Raw genomic sequence first — 22,477 nt, 5'->3', positions numbered from 1 at the left:
TGTAGATCCAGTGTATCTAGCAGGCAGACAGATTGGTCGCAACATCTCAACTGGCCTCCTCCTAACCAACACACGGCCATCACTGGCACCGAGGCAGAACCGACGTTCACCAGAAAAGACAACAGACCTCCAACCTTCCCTCCAATGAGTTCTCGCTTGACAACGCTGAAGTCGCAAATGGCAGTGGTTTGGGGTCGGTGGAATGTACGCTGCAAGGCTTCTGACTCTGAGATTTCCTTGAAATAACCGATTTGTAGCAGTACCAACTGCTGTTCAAATCGCAGCTGTAGATGCAGTACGAAGCCTTAGAACCATACGCCAAACACTACGGTCTTCTCTCTCGGAACTGCCACGTGGTCGTCCGGAGCCCTGTCTTCTTGTGTCCGTATATATTTGTGACCACCCTTATCAGCAGTCATGTGCAGTGGTTACATTGTTGCCAAGTCTTTGCGCATTATCGCAGACGAAACATCCAGCTTCACAGCCCTATTACATGACCTCGTTCAAACTCAGTCACATGGTGATAATGGCGTCTTTAAATGATGACTAACTGAAACCCTCAGCTGCCGACAGGTGTTGTTGATATACCTCGATGTGGACAGCTGAAAATGTGTGCCCCGACCGGGATCTCCTGCTTACATGGCAGACGCTCTATCCATCTGAGCCACCGAGGACACAGATGAATAGTGCGACTGCAGGGACTTATCCCTTGCACGCTTCCCGTGAGACTCACATTCCCAACTGTCCACAATTCTACATATGTAATGTACCTTATAGACATGTGCCCATCCACTCATTACTCGCGCACGCTTTGGCGATTCCCGTAAGAGTTTGGGCAACCTGTGCGCATTCGCACAGACGAAGGTCGATGGCTGGGTAGCCTTTAACTATATATATATATATATATATATATATATATATATATATATATATATATACTCCTGGAAATGGAAAAAAGAACACATTGACACCGGTGTGTCAGACCCACCATACTTGCTCCGGACACTGCGAGAGGGCTGTACAAGCAATGATCACACGCACGGCACAGCGGACACACCAGGAACCACGGTGTTGGCCGTCGAATGGCGCTAGCTGCGCAGCATTTGTGCACCGCCGCCGTCAGTGTCAGCCAGTTTGCCGTGGCATACGGAGCTCCATCGCAGTCTTTAACACTGGTACCATGCCGCGACAGCGTGGACGTGAACCGTATGTGCAGTTGACGGACTTTGAGCGAGGGCGTATAGAGGGCATGCGGGAGGCCGGGTGGACGTACCGTCGAATTGCTCAACACGTGGGGCGTGAGGTCTCCACAGTACATCGATGTTGTCGCCAGTGGTCGGCGGAAGGTGCACGTGCCCGTCAACCTGGGACCGGACCGCAGCGACGCACGGATGCACGCCAAGACCGTAGGATCCTAGCAGTGCCGTAGGGGACCGCACCGCCACTTCCCAGCAAATTAGGGACACTGTTGCTCCTGGGGTATCGGCGAGGACCATTCGCAACCGTCTCCATGAAGCTGGGCTACGGTCCCGCACACCGTTAGGCCGTCTTCCGCTCACGTCCCAACATCGTGCAGCCCGCCTCCAGTGGTGTCGCGACAGGCGTGAATGGAGGGACGAATGGAGACGTTCGTCTTCAGCGATGAGAGTCGCTTCTGCCTTGGTGCCAATGATGGTCGTATGCGTGTTTGGCGCCGTGCAGGTGAGCGTCACAATCAGGACTGCATACGACCGAGGCACACAGGGCCAACACCCGGCATCATGGTGTGGGGAGCGATCTCCTACACTGGCCGTACACCACTGGTGATCGTCGAGGGGACACTGAATAGTGCACGGTACATCCAAACCGTCATCGAACCCATCGTTCTACCATTCCTAGACCGGCAACGGAACTTGCTGTTCCAACAGGACAATGCACGTCCGCATGTATCCCGTGCCACCCAACGTGCTCTAGAAGGTGTAAGTCAACTACCCTGGCCAGCAAGATCTCCGGATCTGTCCCCCATTGAGCATGTTTGGGACTGGATGAAGCGTCGTCTCACGCAGTCTGCACGTCCAGCACGAACGCTGGTCCAACTGAGGCGCCAGGTGGAAATGGCATGGCAAGCCGTTCCACAGGACTACATCCAGCATCTCTACGATCGTCTGCATTGCTGCGAAAGGTGGATATACACTGTACTAGTGCCGACATTGTGCATGCTCTGTTGCCTGTGTCTATGTGCCTGTGGTTCTGTCAGTGTGATGTATCTGACCCCAGGAATGTGTCAATAAAGTTTCCCCTTCCTGGGACAATGAATTCACGGTGTTCTTATTTCAATTTCCAGGAATATATATATATATATATATATATATATATATATATATATATATATATATATATATATATATAGACAGGAGATCCCGGGTTCGAGCCCGGTCGGGGCACACATTTTCAGCTGTCCACATCGAGGTATATCAATAACACCTGTCGGCAGCTCAGGGTTTCAGTTAGTCATCATTTATTCCAGGAAAAAGCTGCACGGTCATCAACAGTATATGTTCTTTCGAGAACAGTTACTGTCTTCATATATATAGTTAAAGGCTACCCAGCCATCGACCTTCGTCTGTGCGAATGCGCACAGGTTGCCCAAACTCTTACGGGAATCGACAAAGCGTGCGCGAGTAATGAGTGGATGGGCACATGTCTATAAGGTACATTACATATGTAGAATTGTGGACAGTTGGGAATGTGAGTCTCACGGGAAGCTCGGATGGGCACATGTCTATAAGGTACATTACATATGTAGAATTGTGGACTGTTGGGAATGTGAGTCTCACGGGAAGCGTGCAAGGGATAAGTCCCTGCAGTCGCACTATTCGTCTGTGTCCTCGGTGGCTCAGATGGATAGAGCGTCTGCCATGTAAGCAGGAGATCCCGGTCGGTGCACACATTTTCAGTTGTCCACATCGAGGTATATCAACAACACCTGTCGGCAGCTGAGGGTTTCAGTTAGTCATTTATTCCAGGAAAAAGCTGTACGGTCATCAACAGTATCTGTTCTTTCCAGAAAAGTTACTGTCTTCATATAAATGGCGTCTTTGTCGCCTTAAAAGCATTCTTAACTAACATCAACGCATCGCTTTCAATCTCAAAGGTAACTAATTCTCACGGCCGTTACAGCGTGTTTTTAAAGCAAACCTGATTTGCAAACATTTAGTGGCGCTACTAACGTCACTCTTTTGCGACTGGTGCGAAATTTGAATAGACATCTTCAGATGTAGAAACACGCCTACCAACTTTCGTTTATGTGGCACAACTTCTAGATGATGTCACTTTTTTCCGTCTGTGTAAATACGCTGTGCTACAAAATTATAGTCATTTATCATGAAAACTTGTTTCTGGATGCTGTTATCTCTGCAAGAGATATTCTATATAATGAGAATAAGACTTTACAGACACAGTATTTTTCCTAGATGATATCCCACACTGTGTATGAACAATCCGCGTGTCGAACTTCGTTTTTAACATTATAGCCTTGTACTGGCAAGAACATCATTTATATTCTAAATAACACGTAGCATAATAATTGTTCTACAACGTTCCTGCTATGATAATGGAGCAATCAGATATAGGGAACATAGTTTCTTGAAACGATATCACGTGGGTTTGTCCAAGACCATTTTTCACCCTGAAGAGTTCAGTGCAGAATCCTTCTGTCCCTAAATCTGTGATCGCGCTTCATTTATACTGACCATCAATTCAATGGAAAATCAAAATGCAAAATCAAATAAATAACGAAAAAAATATAAATTCGCACAATAAGGTTTCGCTCATCGCAACGGTCAATATTCTGCGTCGGATACAATTGCGTGGCGCTCCAGTGTAATTCGAGGACGTAATTTTATATGAGTTTCTGTACCAGCTATCGCGGGCATGCAGCTTCTCGTTACAGCGCTCGCGTGTGGCAACAGTCGCAACATCTGTTGGCCATTAAAGCAGAGGTTCCTCATTCCAGCAGTTAGGTCCGCACCACCCGTGGCTGATTACAGCTGTTACGTAAAAATGTCAAACTCTGTTGCAGTGTTCGAGGGAACGGCCGGCCAGATTCGCCGAAATATCGAAATATATTCGTTTTCAAGCCGCAAAGCTCTACATTTCCAACTGGCATGTTTGATTCAACACAGCGGGAGCCTCGGGTACAATTCATACCTTACCTTGTGGTACACTTGTACAACTTTTTTTTTTACATCGATAAAAAACTGCACTTTCCCATTTATTGCTCAAACTGTATCTTCTGACACTATTCGTATATTACACGACAGATGCAGGGTGCGGCTCGAATGACTGTTCTAATAATCAGACTCTTCCAACCAGCGTTTCTTTTCTTTCAACACATATCCGAATAACAGTGTATCAGATTCAATTGTATTCAAAGGTTTTTATACTGAACATAAGGGCATATTTTATATATTTTTAATCTAGTCCAAAAGAGTGAAGCTGGTGAAATGTATTCTGTAAAAATTATGAATGTCCTATGGAGTAAAATGACCATGAGGCACGTTGTCCGCTGCGGACAGAAAGTGAGACAGAGATGTATGTAACAACTAAGTGAAGTGGCGTATAAGAAAGCGCATGAACGAAATACATAACATACATAAAAGACACACTAACTAAAATTCACACACTTATCCCAGCTGGACTCTCAACTGCGAAGAAGTCGCCGTAGTAAAGACGGGTGACTAAGGAGGATTCAACGCCTGAATAAGGGACGGGAGGTGTGGAGGGGCGGAGCAAGGCGTCCCGGCGACGACGAAGTCGTTAGAGACGGAGTACAAGCTCGGATATAGCAAGAATAGGACAAGGAAATCATCTGCGTCCTTTTCAGCGCATGGGAAAGGGAATGTCTTACGTCCTTTTCAAGACATTGATCCAGTCTGATTACTTAGCCATCAAGCCAAGACGAAGAAAAACAGCAACTTAAATACGGGAGATATAGACAGTTTGCACTTCGTGAATTAAAATTCCTTTGTCGTTGTTCGACAACTATACTTTGGGACTAAAATTTATTATTTATTAATTTGGGGCAAGGGCGGAGGGGGAGAATTACCAAGTATCGGGTTTCGTTCTTTACAGATTTAATCAACTGGTTAAAGTGATGGACAACGATCATGCAGATAAACGCCATCTGCAGCATATACACGGTTGACAGGATAACTACAACCAAATGTTCATCAACAATGTAGCAACCAACACAAAAACCTCGTAGACGTCATACAGAATAATCGTGCTCAGAGCAAATGCTAAGCGTGAAGGCAATGGAATGTCTCGCGACTGTTTGATGGTCGGCAGTGTGAGGTGGTTTCAGCCGCCCGCCGGACACGTGCATAGTGTGTGTCATCATCTCCATCACAATTAATATCTTGGAGTATAGTCACAATGAAGCAAAAACGGCATAACAGGCCGGGAGACCGCGTCGGAAGTTGTTTGGTCGTCTGCAGCAAGCCTTCCTATTTGACCCCAGTTCCGCGACTTGCCCGTCTTTAACAGGAAGAGCAGATGAAATAAGGACAACAGAAAACCTAGACCTCGAGCGAAGAAAATCTCTGGCCAGGTCGGGAATCGAAACTGGGACCCCGCGATCTAGAGGCAGCGACGCAAACTTCTTTTTTTGTCTTGTTTGTTTCGATTTGTTTCTTCGTCGTTTTACGTCAGTGGCACTGTGCGGATGTCGCATGACGTCTTTCAAATTACATCAGGGTTTTTTTTATTAGAAAGGGTTGTCAGTCCCCTGACTGAACACGCTGAGCTACCGTGCCGCCTCGTTTATAATCGAACCCGGGACCTAGGACGTAATGATTAGTAGTCAACTGTGGTTAATACTTCCACTGGATCACGAGCTGCGGACAGAGTGAAGCACAAATTTCAGCACAGAATTACCACCACTGAGTACCATCAAGGAATTCAGAATAAGTAACAGCTGAATGTTATGTTTACGTACGCATCCGAAATTTAGAAACAACTGTACTGCTGGCCTACGCTGGTCGCATGATGAAAGCATTTCATTCCAGTTATCCACGACAACTGGAAATTTCCAGGTTTGAAGTAACGACGCTAAAACAAAGGAGACCGATAAAAACTGCACTAGGGGTATCCTACAAGGATAACAATATCATTTATTTTCCTATCACTGTACAGGGAGTTTTAAGAGAAGAAGGAAATTACTTCTATGGTGACACGATCGGTCATTGTAATGAAGAAAACATCACATAGAAATGCTCTTAATCTCAATGATTTCCCTTCATACAACTATTTGAAACTGCTAAGGATGTGTGTTATAATCAAAATCTCTGCACAACGTTTGTTCGAAAGGTCACCACCAAATTCAATGCACTTTGCAACTCGTGTAAATAAGTTACATATTGTTACGCGGAGCTGGTGCGACAGTTACAGAAGACTATAGACACCAGATCTGGTTATCACGACACCACCCATCTACAAAAAGTGCGAAATGCACCAAAGTTGTTGAGAAAACATTCATATGTTACGCGTCTGTCTGTGGTAGCATCGAAATATTATTGTCTATTACAAATTATGTGCTACTATGTTTGCGGTTGTACTATCACTGTGAGCCTACCGCAGTCTGTAGCCGAGTTCTACTCTTAAACAGCCAGTTCGAATCCTGCTGGTGAAAACATTTTCGCCGTCAGTATCTGGCGAACAGGCGGGGGTGAGCTGATGTCGTCAAGTTCGCCACACTCTACGCAGAGCGCTGAGTTAAATTACAGACCTACCGAGAGTACGACCCCTACGTCTGTGCAGGGTGATCCATTCGTCAGACGGAGGCCTGAACTTGCCAGCCTCTTTAGTGCTATTCGAAAATAGTATGCTATGAGCATGTTCACCTAATTCCCTTCTTTCATAATCATCAATAGCAACACAAACATGACATTACACTGCGTACGCACCCACTGTACCTACACGAGACAATTACAGTTAAAACATATCTGATGTACAAACAACTAGAAATGCCATCAGTCACACGAGAAAATGGAAGATTCAGAGTTATCCCTGTCGTCTGGGTCACACACATACAGTGCCCACATAAAACAGTTAAAGCTAGCAAAAATTAAAATATTTTTTGCGTGTATTACTGTTTCTGGGGCATGCTTCGTTATGTTAAACTGTTGCATTTTCCGTGAAAAAAAAAATCAGCATTGAAAGTTTGATGATCATCTTTCATTACAAACTAATGGTTGACACTGTTTCCGAAGCAGTACAACAAACAGCTTTGCAGAAACAGGAGGTTACCCAAAACTCTTGTGCTTAAGTAGTCTCAAAAGGTTACTAGCTATAATTATTCCTGTACGTAGCCGCAGATGACGATGGACGCAAACATACAGCTATTCGCATACCATTAATCGAGTTGACTCCAAGTGACGTTTCCAGAAACTTGCTTTAATTACGAATATTGTAAAGGGAAAATGACAGAAGATTTAGTAATACCCAGCCTGTCCCCTTTTCTTACTGTTTCGAAGACAGAATCTCGGTCACTATTGAAAATGGAGCATCTATTTATACGATGTTTTGCCTTTGGATCTGCCCATTCTAGCTTTTCTTGCAGTATGTCTGCTATCCCCCGAAAACTTCTTGTGTTTGTTCTACAAATGTGGCATTTGTCACATTAGAAACGAAGACGCTACAGCGGCACCACTCTCGTACATCGGATAACGTGCACTCCCTTCTAGACTGCCCGAATTCGCTGGAAAGCTGACTTTAACAACTGTGACCTCTCACCACACATGACGCCTGGCTGGCGTGCACCAGGACACCGGAGTAGCATGTAACACTGGCACTAGGCACACGCGTCACGAACCGGGTGTCGGCGCGGCGGCGAGCGCGCGGCAGCCGGCGTGCTGCACCTCGCACATGGAGGCATCGGCAGCTGCCTCCAAACTGACGGCGCTGCGCCGCCTGCCTTTTTTAGTGCAACTCGCCAGACCGGCGCCCAGCGCAGCGGCCGGGAGGGGAGCCGGTCGCACTACAACAAGTAGCTCTATTAGCCGGCCACGGCGCCGTGCCGCGAGGTGCACAGCACGCTCCGCCGCACACCTCCGAAACCTCAATGGGCGCGCTTGTGCCGCACTGAGCCAATCGGACCCGGGCATCTCCACAGTCTAGCGAGCGCCCATACGCCTGCCAGTCATGGGGACCCAGCTGCTGGGGGTGGGGGGAGCAGCTGCACTCTAGGCTTCCCGTGCGGTGCCACCGGCACCGGGAACGTTGCAGCTTGAGCGGGGGTCCTGCAGAAACGGGTTTCGCTTGCGATCCTCAGGACAGTGTAGCAACTGACATAATATTACCTCAGTCTACAAGCCCCCGTAAACGATCAAACATTTTGTCGAAGTTAACAATATTTGCCAAATACTTGACCGTGTACGGTGCTGCTTGTTGTGTTTGTCAGGCACAGGTCTTGTTTTACGTGTTCGCGAGAAATTTTGATAGACGGAAAGTTTGACATGACGGCGGACGTTGTTTGTGTCGATGTTTCGCCGCATATGTATAGTGAAAAATTGTTTTATAATTTATCTCACTGCATGGTGAGTTTCTACAACTATGGAAACTACGATCAAGGACAAGAACAAAATAGCGCTGACAATTACAAAAAATGGTAGAAGTATCACATAAATCGAAGTTCTCCAGTTCTTCTACGGACGATGTAGGCTACATGATCCAACGTTGTGGTATTTTAATTAACTATCATTAGAGGAACAAGAAGACTAGAATAAATTTTCGTATACTTGCGTCTTCTTTTTCAATGTGAGAGCGAAGCATCTCTAAAACAAATTTTGAAACGTTTCACTGTCCATCCGCTGAAAGCTGATACAGACATCTGTTACTGAATGTAACATTTCCATTAACAGGTTTTCAGCTGTATGTATCTCTCTAAATTTAAACAATTTCCTGGCCAAGCGTCTTGTTTTCTTCTTCTTGTTCTTCTGTAAACACAGTGCCAGAGTGATGTTAGAAACGCTTTATCTACATTTTTAGCCGTTCCACTAGTGTCAAAATACATCACACACGAAAACCATCTGCTTCAAAAATAAGGTTAAACTGACAGGCTTTTTTAGTACGTGTACAGCCTGTTTGACTCACCCGTAATGAACTTGACAGACAAGTTTGGTCTTTTAAGAGGGACTTAACAACTTTTTTAAATGCTTAATTGTCCGTTTGAAGAAAGCTGATGTCTCATTTTACGCCATTCCCGGGAGTAGCGTCTTGTTCTTTAAACACAGTGCCAAAGTCAATGCTAGGACTGCTTTGTCTGCATTTGGGGCTATTCTCATTGCTGTCGAAAAACTCACGGACACAAACAGCGTCTGCCAACCTTTGTTCGAACGTGTACGCACTTTTTTGACAATCTGTGGCTAGGCAAGGGCGCGTTCGTCAATAAAGTTTGCTCGTTTACGGGGGCCTCAACATACAGGCGAGACACTGCTGTGGAAGTTTTGACCGTCTGGCAGCTGAAGCGAGACTCTCCTCAAGCGGCAAGTCTCTTAACGTCAAATCCTCTGTGAGAATATTATTGTTTTTGAAACTTCCTGACATTAAAACTGTGTGCCGGACTGGGACGTGAATTTGGGACATTTGCCTTTTCGAGAACATTATTCCGCACAAACGACTTTCCATTTGTGTTACATGCAGTAATTACTGCACTCTTTTCTGAGATGATCAACTGCTTTTCATCGGAAGTTACGACAGCATAAGGACAAAACGCTTTTTTCAAGTGCTGTATCCACGGAAACGGTACCTGTCTTGTTTCCAAGGGTCGAAGTTTTCCAGTTTTCAGACTGGCTGACTCCTTGTCCGTCAGTAATAGTTTTCTCAATTAATGTCCGCTATACGACACAATAATTAACACTGAGGGGCAGTGTTATCACTTTGCTGGCATTGATTCATCGTGTAATGCTTGGATGCAGGTCTATGTTTTGGACTCCGATTGTCCTTGTTTTATAAAATTCCAAGCTTTCAACTATGCTTTCTCGTTCGCACTTTGTCACTCGGTTCCGTAATCTTTTAAAACAGGAATCTAATTCATACTCGAAGGAAGTGTGTTACAAAGCACTAAGTTAAACATTTGGATGCGTGTCTGATTGGACGCTATTCTACACGTAACACAACACACCAGATTGCCACATCGCCTGACAAACGATTAACTGTGCACATGTATTACGCCGATTGTATTCAGTTGAATTAACTGTTTAGACTAAGTTTTGAATAAAACTGATTATGGAGAATTTCTTAGTTCTTAAGCTGCCTTCCTTCCCTTTTATACAGACATTCGGAATGGACTTTTTTTTAGTTCCAGGGCTGTCATTCCATGTATTTACTTCCCTGGTATTAATTTCGGTTAGTGATTTTATTATTTTAAGTAAGTCGGCTGTCCTCGTGTGGCGCCATCCACTTTGGCGCCTGGTTACACATTTCCACAGATTTTTCACGGCAAGGAAACATAGGGCGTGCAACACTCCATTTCCTTATGTTTAAAAACAGCTAAGGGTATAAAAGAGGCTTTGTTTGGACAAAATAGCACTTTCTTTCATAGCTATCTTCACTGGAAATCGCAATCGTGCAATATACAGGGTGTTTCACATGTGATGGTCAATACTGAGGGACATGACAGGAATGATAATTCGAAACAAAAAAGTCAAGTAAAAATGGGCTGTAAAAGACACAACTTGATCTTCTATACTGTGAAGCAAATCTCTTCTACTGCAAGCTCTTAGCTTTTCATATTTTGGGAAGTGGTAATATGGACCAAAACAAAAAAAGTCCAGTAAACATGTGCTCTAAAATGAATACCTTGTAAGCTATGAGGACTTGTTCATCTTCGCTACTTTGAAACACAACTCTTCTAATACAGAAGTGCTCATAACTTTAAAGTTACGCATTTGAGAGCAAATGTTTACTGGACATTTTTTTCTGGTTTAAGTCCATACTACCACTTCCTAAAATATGGGAAGCAAAGAGGCTGCAGTAGAAGAGCTCATAACTCTTAAGATATACGTTCAAATGGTTCAAATGGCTCTGAGCACTATGGGACTTAACATCTACGGTCATCAGTCCCCTAGAACTTAGAACTACTTAAACCTAACTAACCTAAGGACATCACACAACACCCAGCCATCACGAGGCAGAGAAAATCCCTGACCCCGCCGGGAATCGAACCCGGGAACCCGGGCGTGGGAAGCGAGAACGCTACCGCACGACCACGAGATGCGGGCAAGATATACGTTTTAGAGCTCGTGTTCAAATGGTTCAAATGGCTCTGAGCATTATGAGACTTAACATCTGGGGTCATCAGTCCTCTAGAACTACGAACCACTTAAAACTAATTAACCTAAGGACATCACACACATCCATGCCCGAGGCAGGATTCGAACCTGCGGCCGTAGCAGTCGCGCGGTTCCGGACTGAAGCACCTAGAACCGCTCGGCCACCGCGGCCGGCAGAGCTCATGTTTACTTGACCTTTTTGTTTCAATGACCACCATATTCCGGAATACTGACCATCACTTTTGAAACACCCTGTACAACCGAGTAACTTTTTGTGGCTCGTTTGTGAACAGATCCATGAACAAAAGCGATCGTCTTTAATACAAATAAAACAGTACAGCTGAGTATTGTATTAGTAATTGTTAACTTTAATGCGAACTGTTGTGTAGCGTTGTCACCTTTCGCTTACATATGCTCCTGTAACCGATAATACGATCATTAAATGAAGTGGGTAGCTCTTAATGCTACCAAATCATTAACTTGATCGCAGAGTCACTGACCTCCGGCAATTACAGATTACTTTCTATTTTTTGGTGCAATAACCCAGCCTAATCCCCAACACAAGATGTCGACGCGCTAGCAGCTAAGCAAGTAGTGGTGGTCATACGGACAGTTCTCAGATGCGGAGAAAACAAGGGTGCACGAACTCCAACTGCAGTATTCCTGTTAAAACAGCGTGCTCATGAAATCAGTCAAGTTGAAGTTCTTTAGAATACATCTTGGTGTAACTTAAAGCTGACTGCTCTGATTAGCGAGAGAAGAACGTGGCCGAAATCCGCCTCGAAAGTGCACGCCAGATTAACGAGCACTGGTCTGTCGCGTGCCACCAGGAATGTGGTGTTTTGGCGGATTTCCCCATTTTTCAAGGAAACTGTGGTCCGGTTCCCATCCCCGATTCAGAAACACAACAGATTGTTAAAACATGAAATACGCAGAATAAAGTTATCATTCTATGGTAACTAACGTTTGTTGGGAGAAACAATGGGCATCAATGTACAGGTTAACAATAAAAAAATACTGCAACCTGTGATCGGACGGTTGCCTATCATTAACAGACACTGCCTATCATTAACAGACACTGCCACAACTGAGACACCCAATGCTTTTGAATATGTGACAATTGTGTGGAAGGACTCTTGTGAAGAGACGAAATGTTTTGACATTTTTACGGAGCCCTCAGACTTCAAGAAGAATATACCAATCCCAAAGAAAGCAGGTGTTGACAGATGTGAAAATTACCGAACTATCAGTTTAATAAGTCACAGCTGCAAAATACTAAAACGAATTCTTTACAGACGAATGGAAAAACTGGTAGAAGCCGACATCGGGGAAGATCAGTTTGGATTCCGTAGAAATATTGGAACACGTGAGGCAATACTGACCTTACGACTTATCTTAGAAAAAAGATCAAGGAAAGGCAAACCTACGTTTCTAGCATTTGTAGACTTATAGAAGGCTTTTGACAATGTTCACTGGAATAGTCTTTCAAATTCTGTAGGTTGCAGGGGTAAAATACAGGGAGCGAAAGGCTATTCATAATTTCTACAGAAACCAGATGGCAGTTATAAGAGTCAAGGGACATGAAAGGGAAGCAGTGGTTGGGAAGGGAGTGAGACAGGGTTGTAGCCTCTCCCCGATGTTATTCAATCTGTATATTGAGCAAGCAGTAAAGGAAACAAAAGAAAAATTCGGAGTAGGTATTACAATCCATGGAGAAGAAATAAAAACTTTGAGGTTCGCCGATGACATTGTAATTCTGTCAGAGACAGCAAAGGACTTGGAAGAGCAGTTGGACGGAATGGACAGTGTCTTGAAAGGAGGATATAAGATGAACATCAACAAAAGCAAAACGAGGATAATGGAATGTAGTCTAATTAAGTCGGGTGATGCTGAGCGAATTAGATTAGGAAATGAGACACTTAAAGTAGTAAAGGAGTTTTGCTATTTGGGGAGCAAAATAACTGATGGTGGCCGAAGTAGAGAGGATATAAAATGTAGACTGGCAATGGTAAGGAAAGCGTTTCTGAAGAAGAGAAATTTGTTAACTTCGAGTATAGATTTAAGTGTCAGGAAGTCGTTTCTGAAAGTATTTGTATGGAGTGTAACCACGTATGGAAGTGAAACATGGACGATAAATAGTTTGGACAAAAAGAAAATAGAAGCTTTCGAAACGTGGTGCTACAGAAGAATGTTGAAAATTAGGTGGGTGGATCACGTAACTAATGAGGAGGTATTGAACAGAATTGGGGAGAAGAGGAGTTTGTGGCACAACTTGACGAGAAGAAGGGGCCGGTTGGTAGGACATGTTCTGAGGCACCAAGGGATCACAAATTTAGCATTGGAGGGCAGCGTGGAGGGTAAAAATCGTAGAGGGAGACCAAACGATGAATACACTAAGCAGATTCAGAAGGATGTAGGTTGCAGTAGTTACTGGGAGATGAAGAAACTTGTACAGGATAGGGTAGCATGGAGAGCTGCATCAAACCAGTCTCAGGACTGAAGACCACAACAACAACAACACTTCTGGCAGGCTTTTGCTTTCATATTCGTTGGTTTTGTCAACTCACAACCAAACTGTCACATTTCATTCTAACTTAGATACTTGGCTAAAGTTATACCCCCACAATCACGTTGTTTGACTTCACATTCGTTGTCTTCGGTAAGTCGCAAACAAACTCTCACATTCCAATCTAACCTAGACCTCGTTTGAAGATGGGTAAATCAGCTTGAAACTGGTAAAGGCAAAATAAATTATCATAAAAAAGTGACTGGTCGCAACTTTCTCATCCTTTCAATATACATTAAAACTAATTCCTTGTAACAGTTCTCGTAGACTACAGCCCACTGTGCCAGACGCTAGACAGGACACGAACTCTTACTGTACCTGTATGGTACTGCTTATTCCGGCACATCTGCAAACTCAGCAGGAACTTCCTTCTGCAGAAGTGCATCTCCACACAACTGTTCCATCCTCCTGACTTCAGCTGTCATCTTCAAATATGTGTGTTTTTAGTCCTACTGTCTCGATATTTTGTTTTTCGTGTTACCAAAGTTCCTCTCTTAGACATCGAACAGGTGTGATAAGACACGCTGTGCGAATGGTTCATAGCACTGTGCCTAGGATGAGTGATTTATATGGTAAGCACATTTTCGTGCAGTTCTGAGCGTTCGCGGTCACACACTTCTCTCGTTAAGTGAACTCTGAATTTTGGCTTGTTCATCTCATGACGTACGTTTGCAACCATATTGCATTGCGAACAAGAGGAATATAATAAATTTACTTGATAGTTACAATAATTTACACACTAATAAACAATAACACTAAAATGAGTTTTCTACGAACAGCTATTTATACTTAGGAACAAGTTGTATCCAGCTGAGATTACCAGTTTGTTCTGTGTGAATTCGTCCACTAAGTAACAGCATTTCCGCATCAGCACCTATTATAATTTCATCTGCATTAACTTTTTCCATTTTAATTTAGTATAAATTTTCATTCCCATGCCCTGAGGTGCCTGAGCATACAGTTTGAGGGTTTCTTGTGTCGTGTATATGAACAAGTTCCGTCATATAACTCTTGTTTGGTACATAAAAGGGTAATAATTCCATAAATATATGGGCTGAGAGAGATAATATTTGCAGGTTTTTAAATAGGCGACTTGGTTCTCTGATGTACAGTTCATATTCCGAATGACTTTGTTCTGTATCTCTAGTATCCGCACCATGTTGAAGGGATTCCCCCCCCCCCCCCAACCACCCAAAAAAAAACTACGCCTAAAAATAGACTGAAAGTAAATTGTATATGCTGCTTTTCGTGTGTTCATGTTAGCTGCGGTTGATAATATAGTAGATCAGTTTGCTAGAGGGGTACTCAGTACGTACCTCCCAGCCCAATTTTTTATCCAGATTTGTTCCTAAGAACAATCGTGGTTGTGAATAATCTTCATCTGCCCACACATTTACTGTTTGCTCTTAAACTGCATCATGTGAGTCTTAGATATTTTTAAATTCGGTCCATTTACTTGAAAACAAATTTCTAAGAGCTTGGGGTTTTAATCTATGATTCGAGAATTGCTTGTGTCGTGATTTTCAACTAACACGGAAGTAGCGTCTGCATACGTAACTGATAGGTACCTGATATTTACTGGTAAATAATTCACACAGATTGTAAATAGGACTGGACATAGTATGGAGCCTTATCGGGCACCCCGAGATGGTATTTACCGTCAGAATAATAATTTGTCCAATTTAAAGTAATGCTAACACTTTACTTTCTGTCTTATAGTAGCTGGGTAACAGGTTGGTCTCTTAGACTTCATCGCCAAGTAAATTAAATCACTTTTTAGATTCTCACGCAATGCTGTGTAAGTATGAAACTAGACTAATGCTCAATCAGTGTACACTTCTTTTGCACAGACGAACGCCGTGTAAAGTGGTCAATAGGGTATTACTGCTGCTGCTGCCCCCAGTGTCGGCTGCAGCGAGCACTCGTGGCGTTCCGCTGTTGGATCCTAGTTCAGGCAGGCGAGGCAGAACTCCTGTGGTAGACTCAGTGGTGCCGGAACTAGTCTTTTGATGTTCCGCCTCAAACGCCAACTTGCCGCGCTGGTGCCAACTGTTCGAAGGGCTGGCGGCTCCAGAGGAGGACGGCGCCAGCGGTGTAGATCGACCAGCAGCCGCGGCTGGCGAGTCAGCCCATTCGGACAGTTGCGAAACTCTCCGTAAGGCCAGAGAGCCCCCAGAAAATTACTTTCAGTCCTCGTTAACTCCCTATGGGAGCCTCTTTTCTTTAAAGTTCTTACAGAAAATGAAACTGCAAAGAGCTAACTGATCTGTTGAAAGATTTGTATCGTGGCTGGCATCTGGCTGGAAATAAACGGAAGACCGAGAACATATGACGTCGTCACATGGCCTATAGTTACCCGTTTTTCCCAAATAAAACGTATGTTGGGTAGACATTCGCTGTTTCTAACACACAAAAAGTATGTTGGGTAGATATACTTCGGCGGTTTGCGTCCTTTTGATGCGAATTTTCCCGAAACGGTAGCTTTCAGTTGAACGAACTGCTCTTACTAAGCCGGAGGTAAATAATCTTAACAAACTTGTTTAAGAATTAGCTTCGAAACGGGTCACTGAACAAGATCAACAGATATCGCGATACACTCCACACAGCCACAATAAGAGATATATTTTAGATAATTAGACAAGATCGGCGATGAAAGTGGACGAATGTATCAGTGTGTTGTGAATTACGATGTGCTTTCAGGCGGATACATGAAAGCTACGACACTTGGATATGAAATACGCACATTAAAATTTAACAGTAATTTCCTCAAAAATAAAGAAAAGACGTAAATTTATGACGTGAATGCATCACCTACCAAGTCACTGGATGCTTCGTATATGACTTTTTTTCGTAAAGAGATGAGTAACATTACTCATTCTAAAAGGTTTTTACCCGCAAAACATATAGCTGGAAAAATGGAGATACATAACCCACTGTCTCTTACTTCTGTATGAATCTTGTCTGTGAACAACGTGTTTCTAAGAAACAAGGAATACAAGAACAGAAAAGGAATCCGACCGTGGATTACGGCTCAAGTGATTTAGGGGTGTTACAGAAAAACGAAATCGGGATAGCTGGATGAGGATCTCAGCCTTGCTCGTCCAGAATACTATTCTAGTGTCTTAAACATTACGTAACACAACTTGGCCTGCCATAATGACTCTTGGAGCAAGGCAGACAGCTGGAACAGACTATCCGTAAAGAAAGTATAACAAAAATCGTGGCCGGCCATTCAAACTGGATTATTTCTTGACGGAGAGGAAGATCAAGGGGTGGAAAAAGGGATCACACTATCATACAACTTCGTCGGAAACAATAATGTAAGCTGAGACCGGTAAAAGAAAATAACAACATAAAAATGTGAGGATAGACTATAACATCGTAAAATCACCTCAGTATTCTCCTGATAAATTACGAAAGAGCTGAAACTGGACGAATCGGGATTAGGATTTGACTGTTTTGGAGTAAGTATTCAATTATTACTAACCAAAATGCCACTTGATAGCTCAATGCGCCAATATACACAACTGTTGTTATCTGGCTTAGCTTAACACTACGTCCTTCCACGGCAACGATAAAAGGGTATCATGTCATAAAATACTCTTACTAAGCAATCTTCTTTGCTTTGAAAGCACAACAAGCAATAAAGATTGATCTAATTACTACTGTCGAATATCTTCCCTTACAGTATACCATATATCAACTGAGACTGTGGGTTGCCACAGATACACCTACATCTACGTTCTCTGAGTGTTGGGTGTGCGGCGGAGGGTAGATGCATTTCTTTCACTCCTCCTCGCAGTCCTCGACTGACTTATGTATGAATAAAACACAAGCCTATACGTTAGAATTTTTTATTGCCATAACAGTCATTACATTGACGTTTACAGAGAGAAAAATATATAAGCACCAATAGTAATAGCAGTAGCACACGAAAGCAAAAAATGTCGATCGTGTTCTGTTCCATGAATTGCAGTTCAGTGTTGACGGTGTTACCTGACGTGCTGATATTTTGTATGGGAGTAAAAAGCGAAGCGCTTCCACAGTTTTGTGGGGTACACCTCAAAATACAGCAATGCGCATTGACGGTACGGGCGGGAATCGGTACTGACATACGTTGGGACCACCATTCTCGCCCCAATGTTATAATGAGTGCATCTGTGCACTTATATATATGAGGAGTGACTTTTCAAAACGCAGTGAGTCTAGAAAGAAAAATTTTACAGGGGAGACCAAACACTCCTCGAGTAAAGTTTTATAATAATGGGTAATTTGCATATGAGACATTATTAATATTCCTGAATATAAAAAATGGGATAAGCACAAAAAATCTCACTCTTTATTTGAAGGCACAGCTGCTACTAAAATTTTTGGAATCTGTATATTTATTTGATTTTGCACCAACGACACGCTCATTTCGTGTTTTGAACCAAATATACCCACAAAAATTCAAGAATTTATTCTTTAACTTTTATTTTGAGCAATAATAAATGGTACAAAGAAACACGAAGATGTTCCATCTGCATTATAAGCACTAGAATCAAAATGAATAATTATGGTTTAATGGTAACACACTGTTCGTATGAGAAATTTGCATTTATTCTGTTAGCATTCAATCAAAATTTTAATTAGGCACATCTTTAAACAATCTTTATAAAAAGTGCAACCAAAATTTTAATTAAACTTGTTACTTTAATAATACATTTTTGTTGTTTACAAAATGCTTTTTTTTTAATCCTCTTCAAAGCACTTGGTATCCAGGTCCCTCCTCCAAGCAGTCACACTTTTCATCCTCAGCTTCGTAAGGCTGTTTCAGAAGGTATTAAGTCTTTTTTTACTAATTTTGTGGGGTGTATCAAACTGACAACATTTGTGTCAGGTATATGATCTGTTGCTACATCTGTTTATAGTAAGGTCATATAAATTTTCGATGAATTATCGAAGCCCTAAGAAGTCTCCCTGTTAGAAATAATGAACGCTCTTTCCCCTTCAGTTTCTTTTTCAGTATTATTCGTTTCCTATCATTTATCCCCACCGATTTCTTCAGATAATGACAAAAGTCAAAGTTTAAAATATTCTACTCTATTCGTAGCAGCCCAAAACATGTCGCAAGAATAAGAAATATTTTAAATGTAACAGCTGGAGCGTTTAATATTCAAGAAAGAAAACCCATTGAGTAGTCAACTTCGTAACAAAATTTTGTTTTGAAGTCTCTTACCTTTCCATTTGCTCAAAAAAATGTTCAAATGTGTGTGAAATCTTATGGGACTTGACTGCTAAGGTCAACAGTCCCTAAGCTTACACACTACTTAACGTAAATTATCCTAAGGACAAACACACACACCCATGCCCGAGGGAGGACTCGAACCTCCGCCGGGATCAGCCGCACAGTCCGTGATTGCAGCGCCCTGCCGGCCGGAGTGGCCGAGCGGTTCTAGGCGCTACAGTCTGGAACCGCGCGACCGCTACGGTCGCAGGTTAGAATCCTGCCTCGGGCATGGATGCATGTGCTGTCCTTAGGTTAGTTAGGTTTAAGTAGTTCTAAGTTCTAGGGTACTGATGACCTCAGATGTTTAGTCCCATAGTGCTCGGAGCCATTTGAACCATTTTTTTGCAGACCGCGCGGCTCCATTTGCTCCTCTTTTCTTTTGTCTACGCCCTTCTGCCGCTTCCTAGATCCAGAAGAGTAGTCCCCTACACGTACCCTTTCTTCTGTGTCCGCCATATTTCACATGAACTCCTAGCTCACGCAAAACACAAATCTCGACAACAACCCTGTTATATACGACAATGCATTGGACAAAACAATAATCAGTATACTACGCACACATTGATGTGAACTTTCGAAATACTTTCTGCCTTGATGTCACGGATTTTATTGGTATTTAGTTACTACTTACATTAGCAGTTGGGGACAAAACGGACCTATCGCGATTTGAAAGAGATTTGGTGCTGCACATACTCTATTTAAAGCAAGCACACAATTGTATTTCTTAGAGCGCTAAAGACTGATGTATGAACAGAATAACGAACAAACACTGTAAACAGTGTGTAATTTTCGAACTCTTGTTTGAAATCAAGTAAATCTTGTCTACGTTGCAAATTACCCCAACATCTGCTACGACTGCTCTAGAGCGGTAGGTTGATGTTCTCGTAGAGCGACCAAGTCTCAGAAACACATCTATAATTTATGCCACGTAGATATGGAGTTGTGTTGCCATTCACGGTGACTGTTGTTGCTTTGCCTGTTCCTCATCTATTCCTCTGGCATACAATTTGTTGCTAGCGACTCGAGTGAAATAGGAAAGAATTCTAGAACACCTACACTAGTATATTGAAGTACAGGGTGATCCGTTCGAGATGTTAGAAAAGTAAAACACTACATATAAGAAATTACCCAAGTTTATTGGTTATTTAAGATAGGCCTACATACATGCGTTGGAGAGCCTGGAGATTGTGTCTGAAGTTTGTGTAACAGCACATCAGTACTGCACATTCACTACTGCGAATGCGGCACATACAGGGTGTTTCAAAAATGACCGGTATATTTGAAATGGCAATAAAAACTAAACGAGCAGCGATAGAAATACACCGTTTGTTGCATTATGCTTGGGACAACAGTACATTTTCAGGGGGACAAACTTTCGAAATTACAGTAGTTACAATTTTCAACAACAGATGGCGCTGCAAGTGATGTGAAAGATATAGAAGACAACGCAGTCTGTGGGTGCGCCATTCTGTACGTCGTCTTTCTGCTGTAAGCGTGTGCTGTTCACAACGTGCAAGTGTGCTGTCGACAACATGGTTTATTCCCTAGAACAGAGGATTTTTCTGGTGTTGGAATTCCACCGCCTAGAACACAGTGTTGTTGCAACAAGACGAAGTTTTCAACGGAGGTTTAATGTAACCAAACGACCGAAAAGCGATACAATAAAGGATCTGTTTGAAAAATTTCAACGTACTGGGAACGTGACGGATGAACGTGCTGGAAAGGTAGGGCGACCGCGTACGGCAACCACAGAGGGCAACGCGCAGCTAGTGCAGCAGGTGATCCAACAGCGGCCTCGGGTTTCCGTTCGCCGTGTTGCAGCTGCGGTCCAAATGACGCCAACGTCCACGTATCGTCTCATGCGCAAGAGTTTACACCTCTATCCATACAAAATTCAAACGCGGCAACCCCTCAGCGCCGCTACCATTGCTGCACGAGAGACATTCGCTAACGATATAGTGCACAGGACTGATGACGGCGATATGCATGTGGGCAGCATTTGGTTTACTGACGAAGCTTATTTTTACCTGGACGGCTTCGTCAATAATCAGAACTGGCGCATATGGGGAACCGAAAAGCCCCATGTTGCAGTCCCATCGTCCCTGCATCCTCAAAAAGTACTGGTCTGGGCCGCCATGTCTTCCAAAGGAATCATTGGCCCATTTTTCAGATCCGAAACGATTACTGCATCACGCTATCTGGACATTCTTCGTGAATTTGTGGCGGTACAAACTGCCTTAGACGACACTGCGAACACCTCGTGGTTTATGCAAGATGGTGCCCGGCCACATCGCACGGCCGACGTCTTTAATTTCCTGAATGAATATTTCGATGATCGTGTGATTGCTTTGGGCTATCCGAAACATACAGGAGGCGGCGTGGATTGGCCTCCCTATTCGCCAGACATGAACCCTTGTGACTTCTTTCTGTGGGGACACTTGAAAGACCAGGTGTACCGCCAGAATCCAGAAACAATTGAACAGCTGAAGCAGTACATCTCATCTGCATGTGAAGCCATTCCACCAGACACGTTGTCAAAGGTTTCGGGTAATTTCATTCACAGACTACGCCATATTATTGCTACGCATGGTGGATATGTGGAAAATATCGTACTATAGAGTTTCCCAGACCGCAGCGCCATCTGTTGTTGAAAATTGTAACTACTGTAATTTCGAAAGTTTGTCTGCCTGAAAATGTACTGTTGTCCCAAGCATATTGCAACAAACGGTGTATTTCTATCGCTGCTCGTTTAGTTTTTATTGCCGTTTCAAATATACCGGTCATTTTCGACACACCCTGTATCATTCCTGGCGTCCATGTTGCGGCACATGGCTCGTAGCATTTTTGGGGCGATTTGCTGAAAGGCCGCTCTAATCTACGTCCGCAGGTCGGTCAACTTTGTGCTTACACTGTTGACTTGACATAGCCCAACAAAAATATATGTAGGCGTTAGGTCGGGGCTATTAGGAGGCCATGGGATAGGTCCACCACGGCACGCCAGCCATCCTTGAATACCTGGTTTAATTGTTCCCGTACTGTGAGAGCCCAGCCCGGTGGAACGGCGCTTTGTTGATAGATAATGGTGTCAAGTATCCGATCTTCTTGTGACTGAGGTGCCACATACTGCTCGATCATTTCATAGTAATTGACGGGACTGTCTGCATCACAAAAAAGATTGGGCCGAATACTTTCTGATGGGTCATTCCGAACCACACATTCACTTTAGGACGAGACATGTGAATTCCCGCTTCCCCAGATGATGCAGTTCAGTTTGGTGAACATTTTCCTCCGTTTCTACAACGCTGCCTTCCGCCTGTGTGAGACAATTTT

At 43.4% G+C, this 22,477-nt stretch overlaps 1 protein-coding gene across 3 annotated transcripts in view; it reads right to left on the bottom strand.

Annotated features, from left to right (window-relative positions):
• The window catches only part of LOC126252757 (liprin-beta-1), a 1,040,988-nt gene that overhangs the window by 151,098 nt on the left and 867,413 nt on the right, over positions 1-22,477 (bottom strand). The window contains exon 1 of one of the 3 annotated variants that reach the window (XM_049953677.1): positions 7,774-7,908. The exons of the other annotated variants lie outside the window; for them this stretch is intronic. Within the exon in view, the coding sequence (XP_049809634.1) occupies positions 7,774-7,819 (46 nt within the window). The 5' untranslated portion in view covers positions 7,820-7,908. Of the gene's footprint in view, positions 1-7,773; positions 7,909-22,477 lie in introns of those variants that run through there. 3 annotated transcript variants of the gene reach the window in all.

Source organism: Schistocerca nitens, chromosome 4 (genome assembly GCF_023898315.1).
Source record: "Schistocerca nitens isolate TAMUIC-IGC-003100 chromosome 4, iqSchNite1.1, whole genome shotgun sequence".
In the NCBI taxonomy this organism is placed as follows: Eukaryota; Metazoa; Arthropoda; class Insecta; order Orthoptera; family Acrididae; genus Schistocerca; species Schistocerca nitens.
The sequence above is the reverse complement of the archived record's forward strand: the minus strand, read 5'-3'. Positions and strand labels throughout refer to the sequence as shown.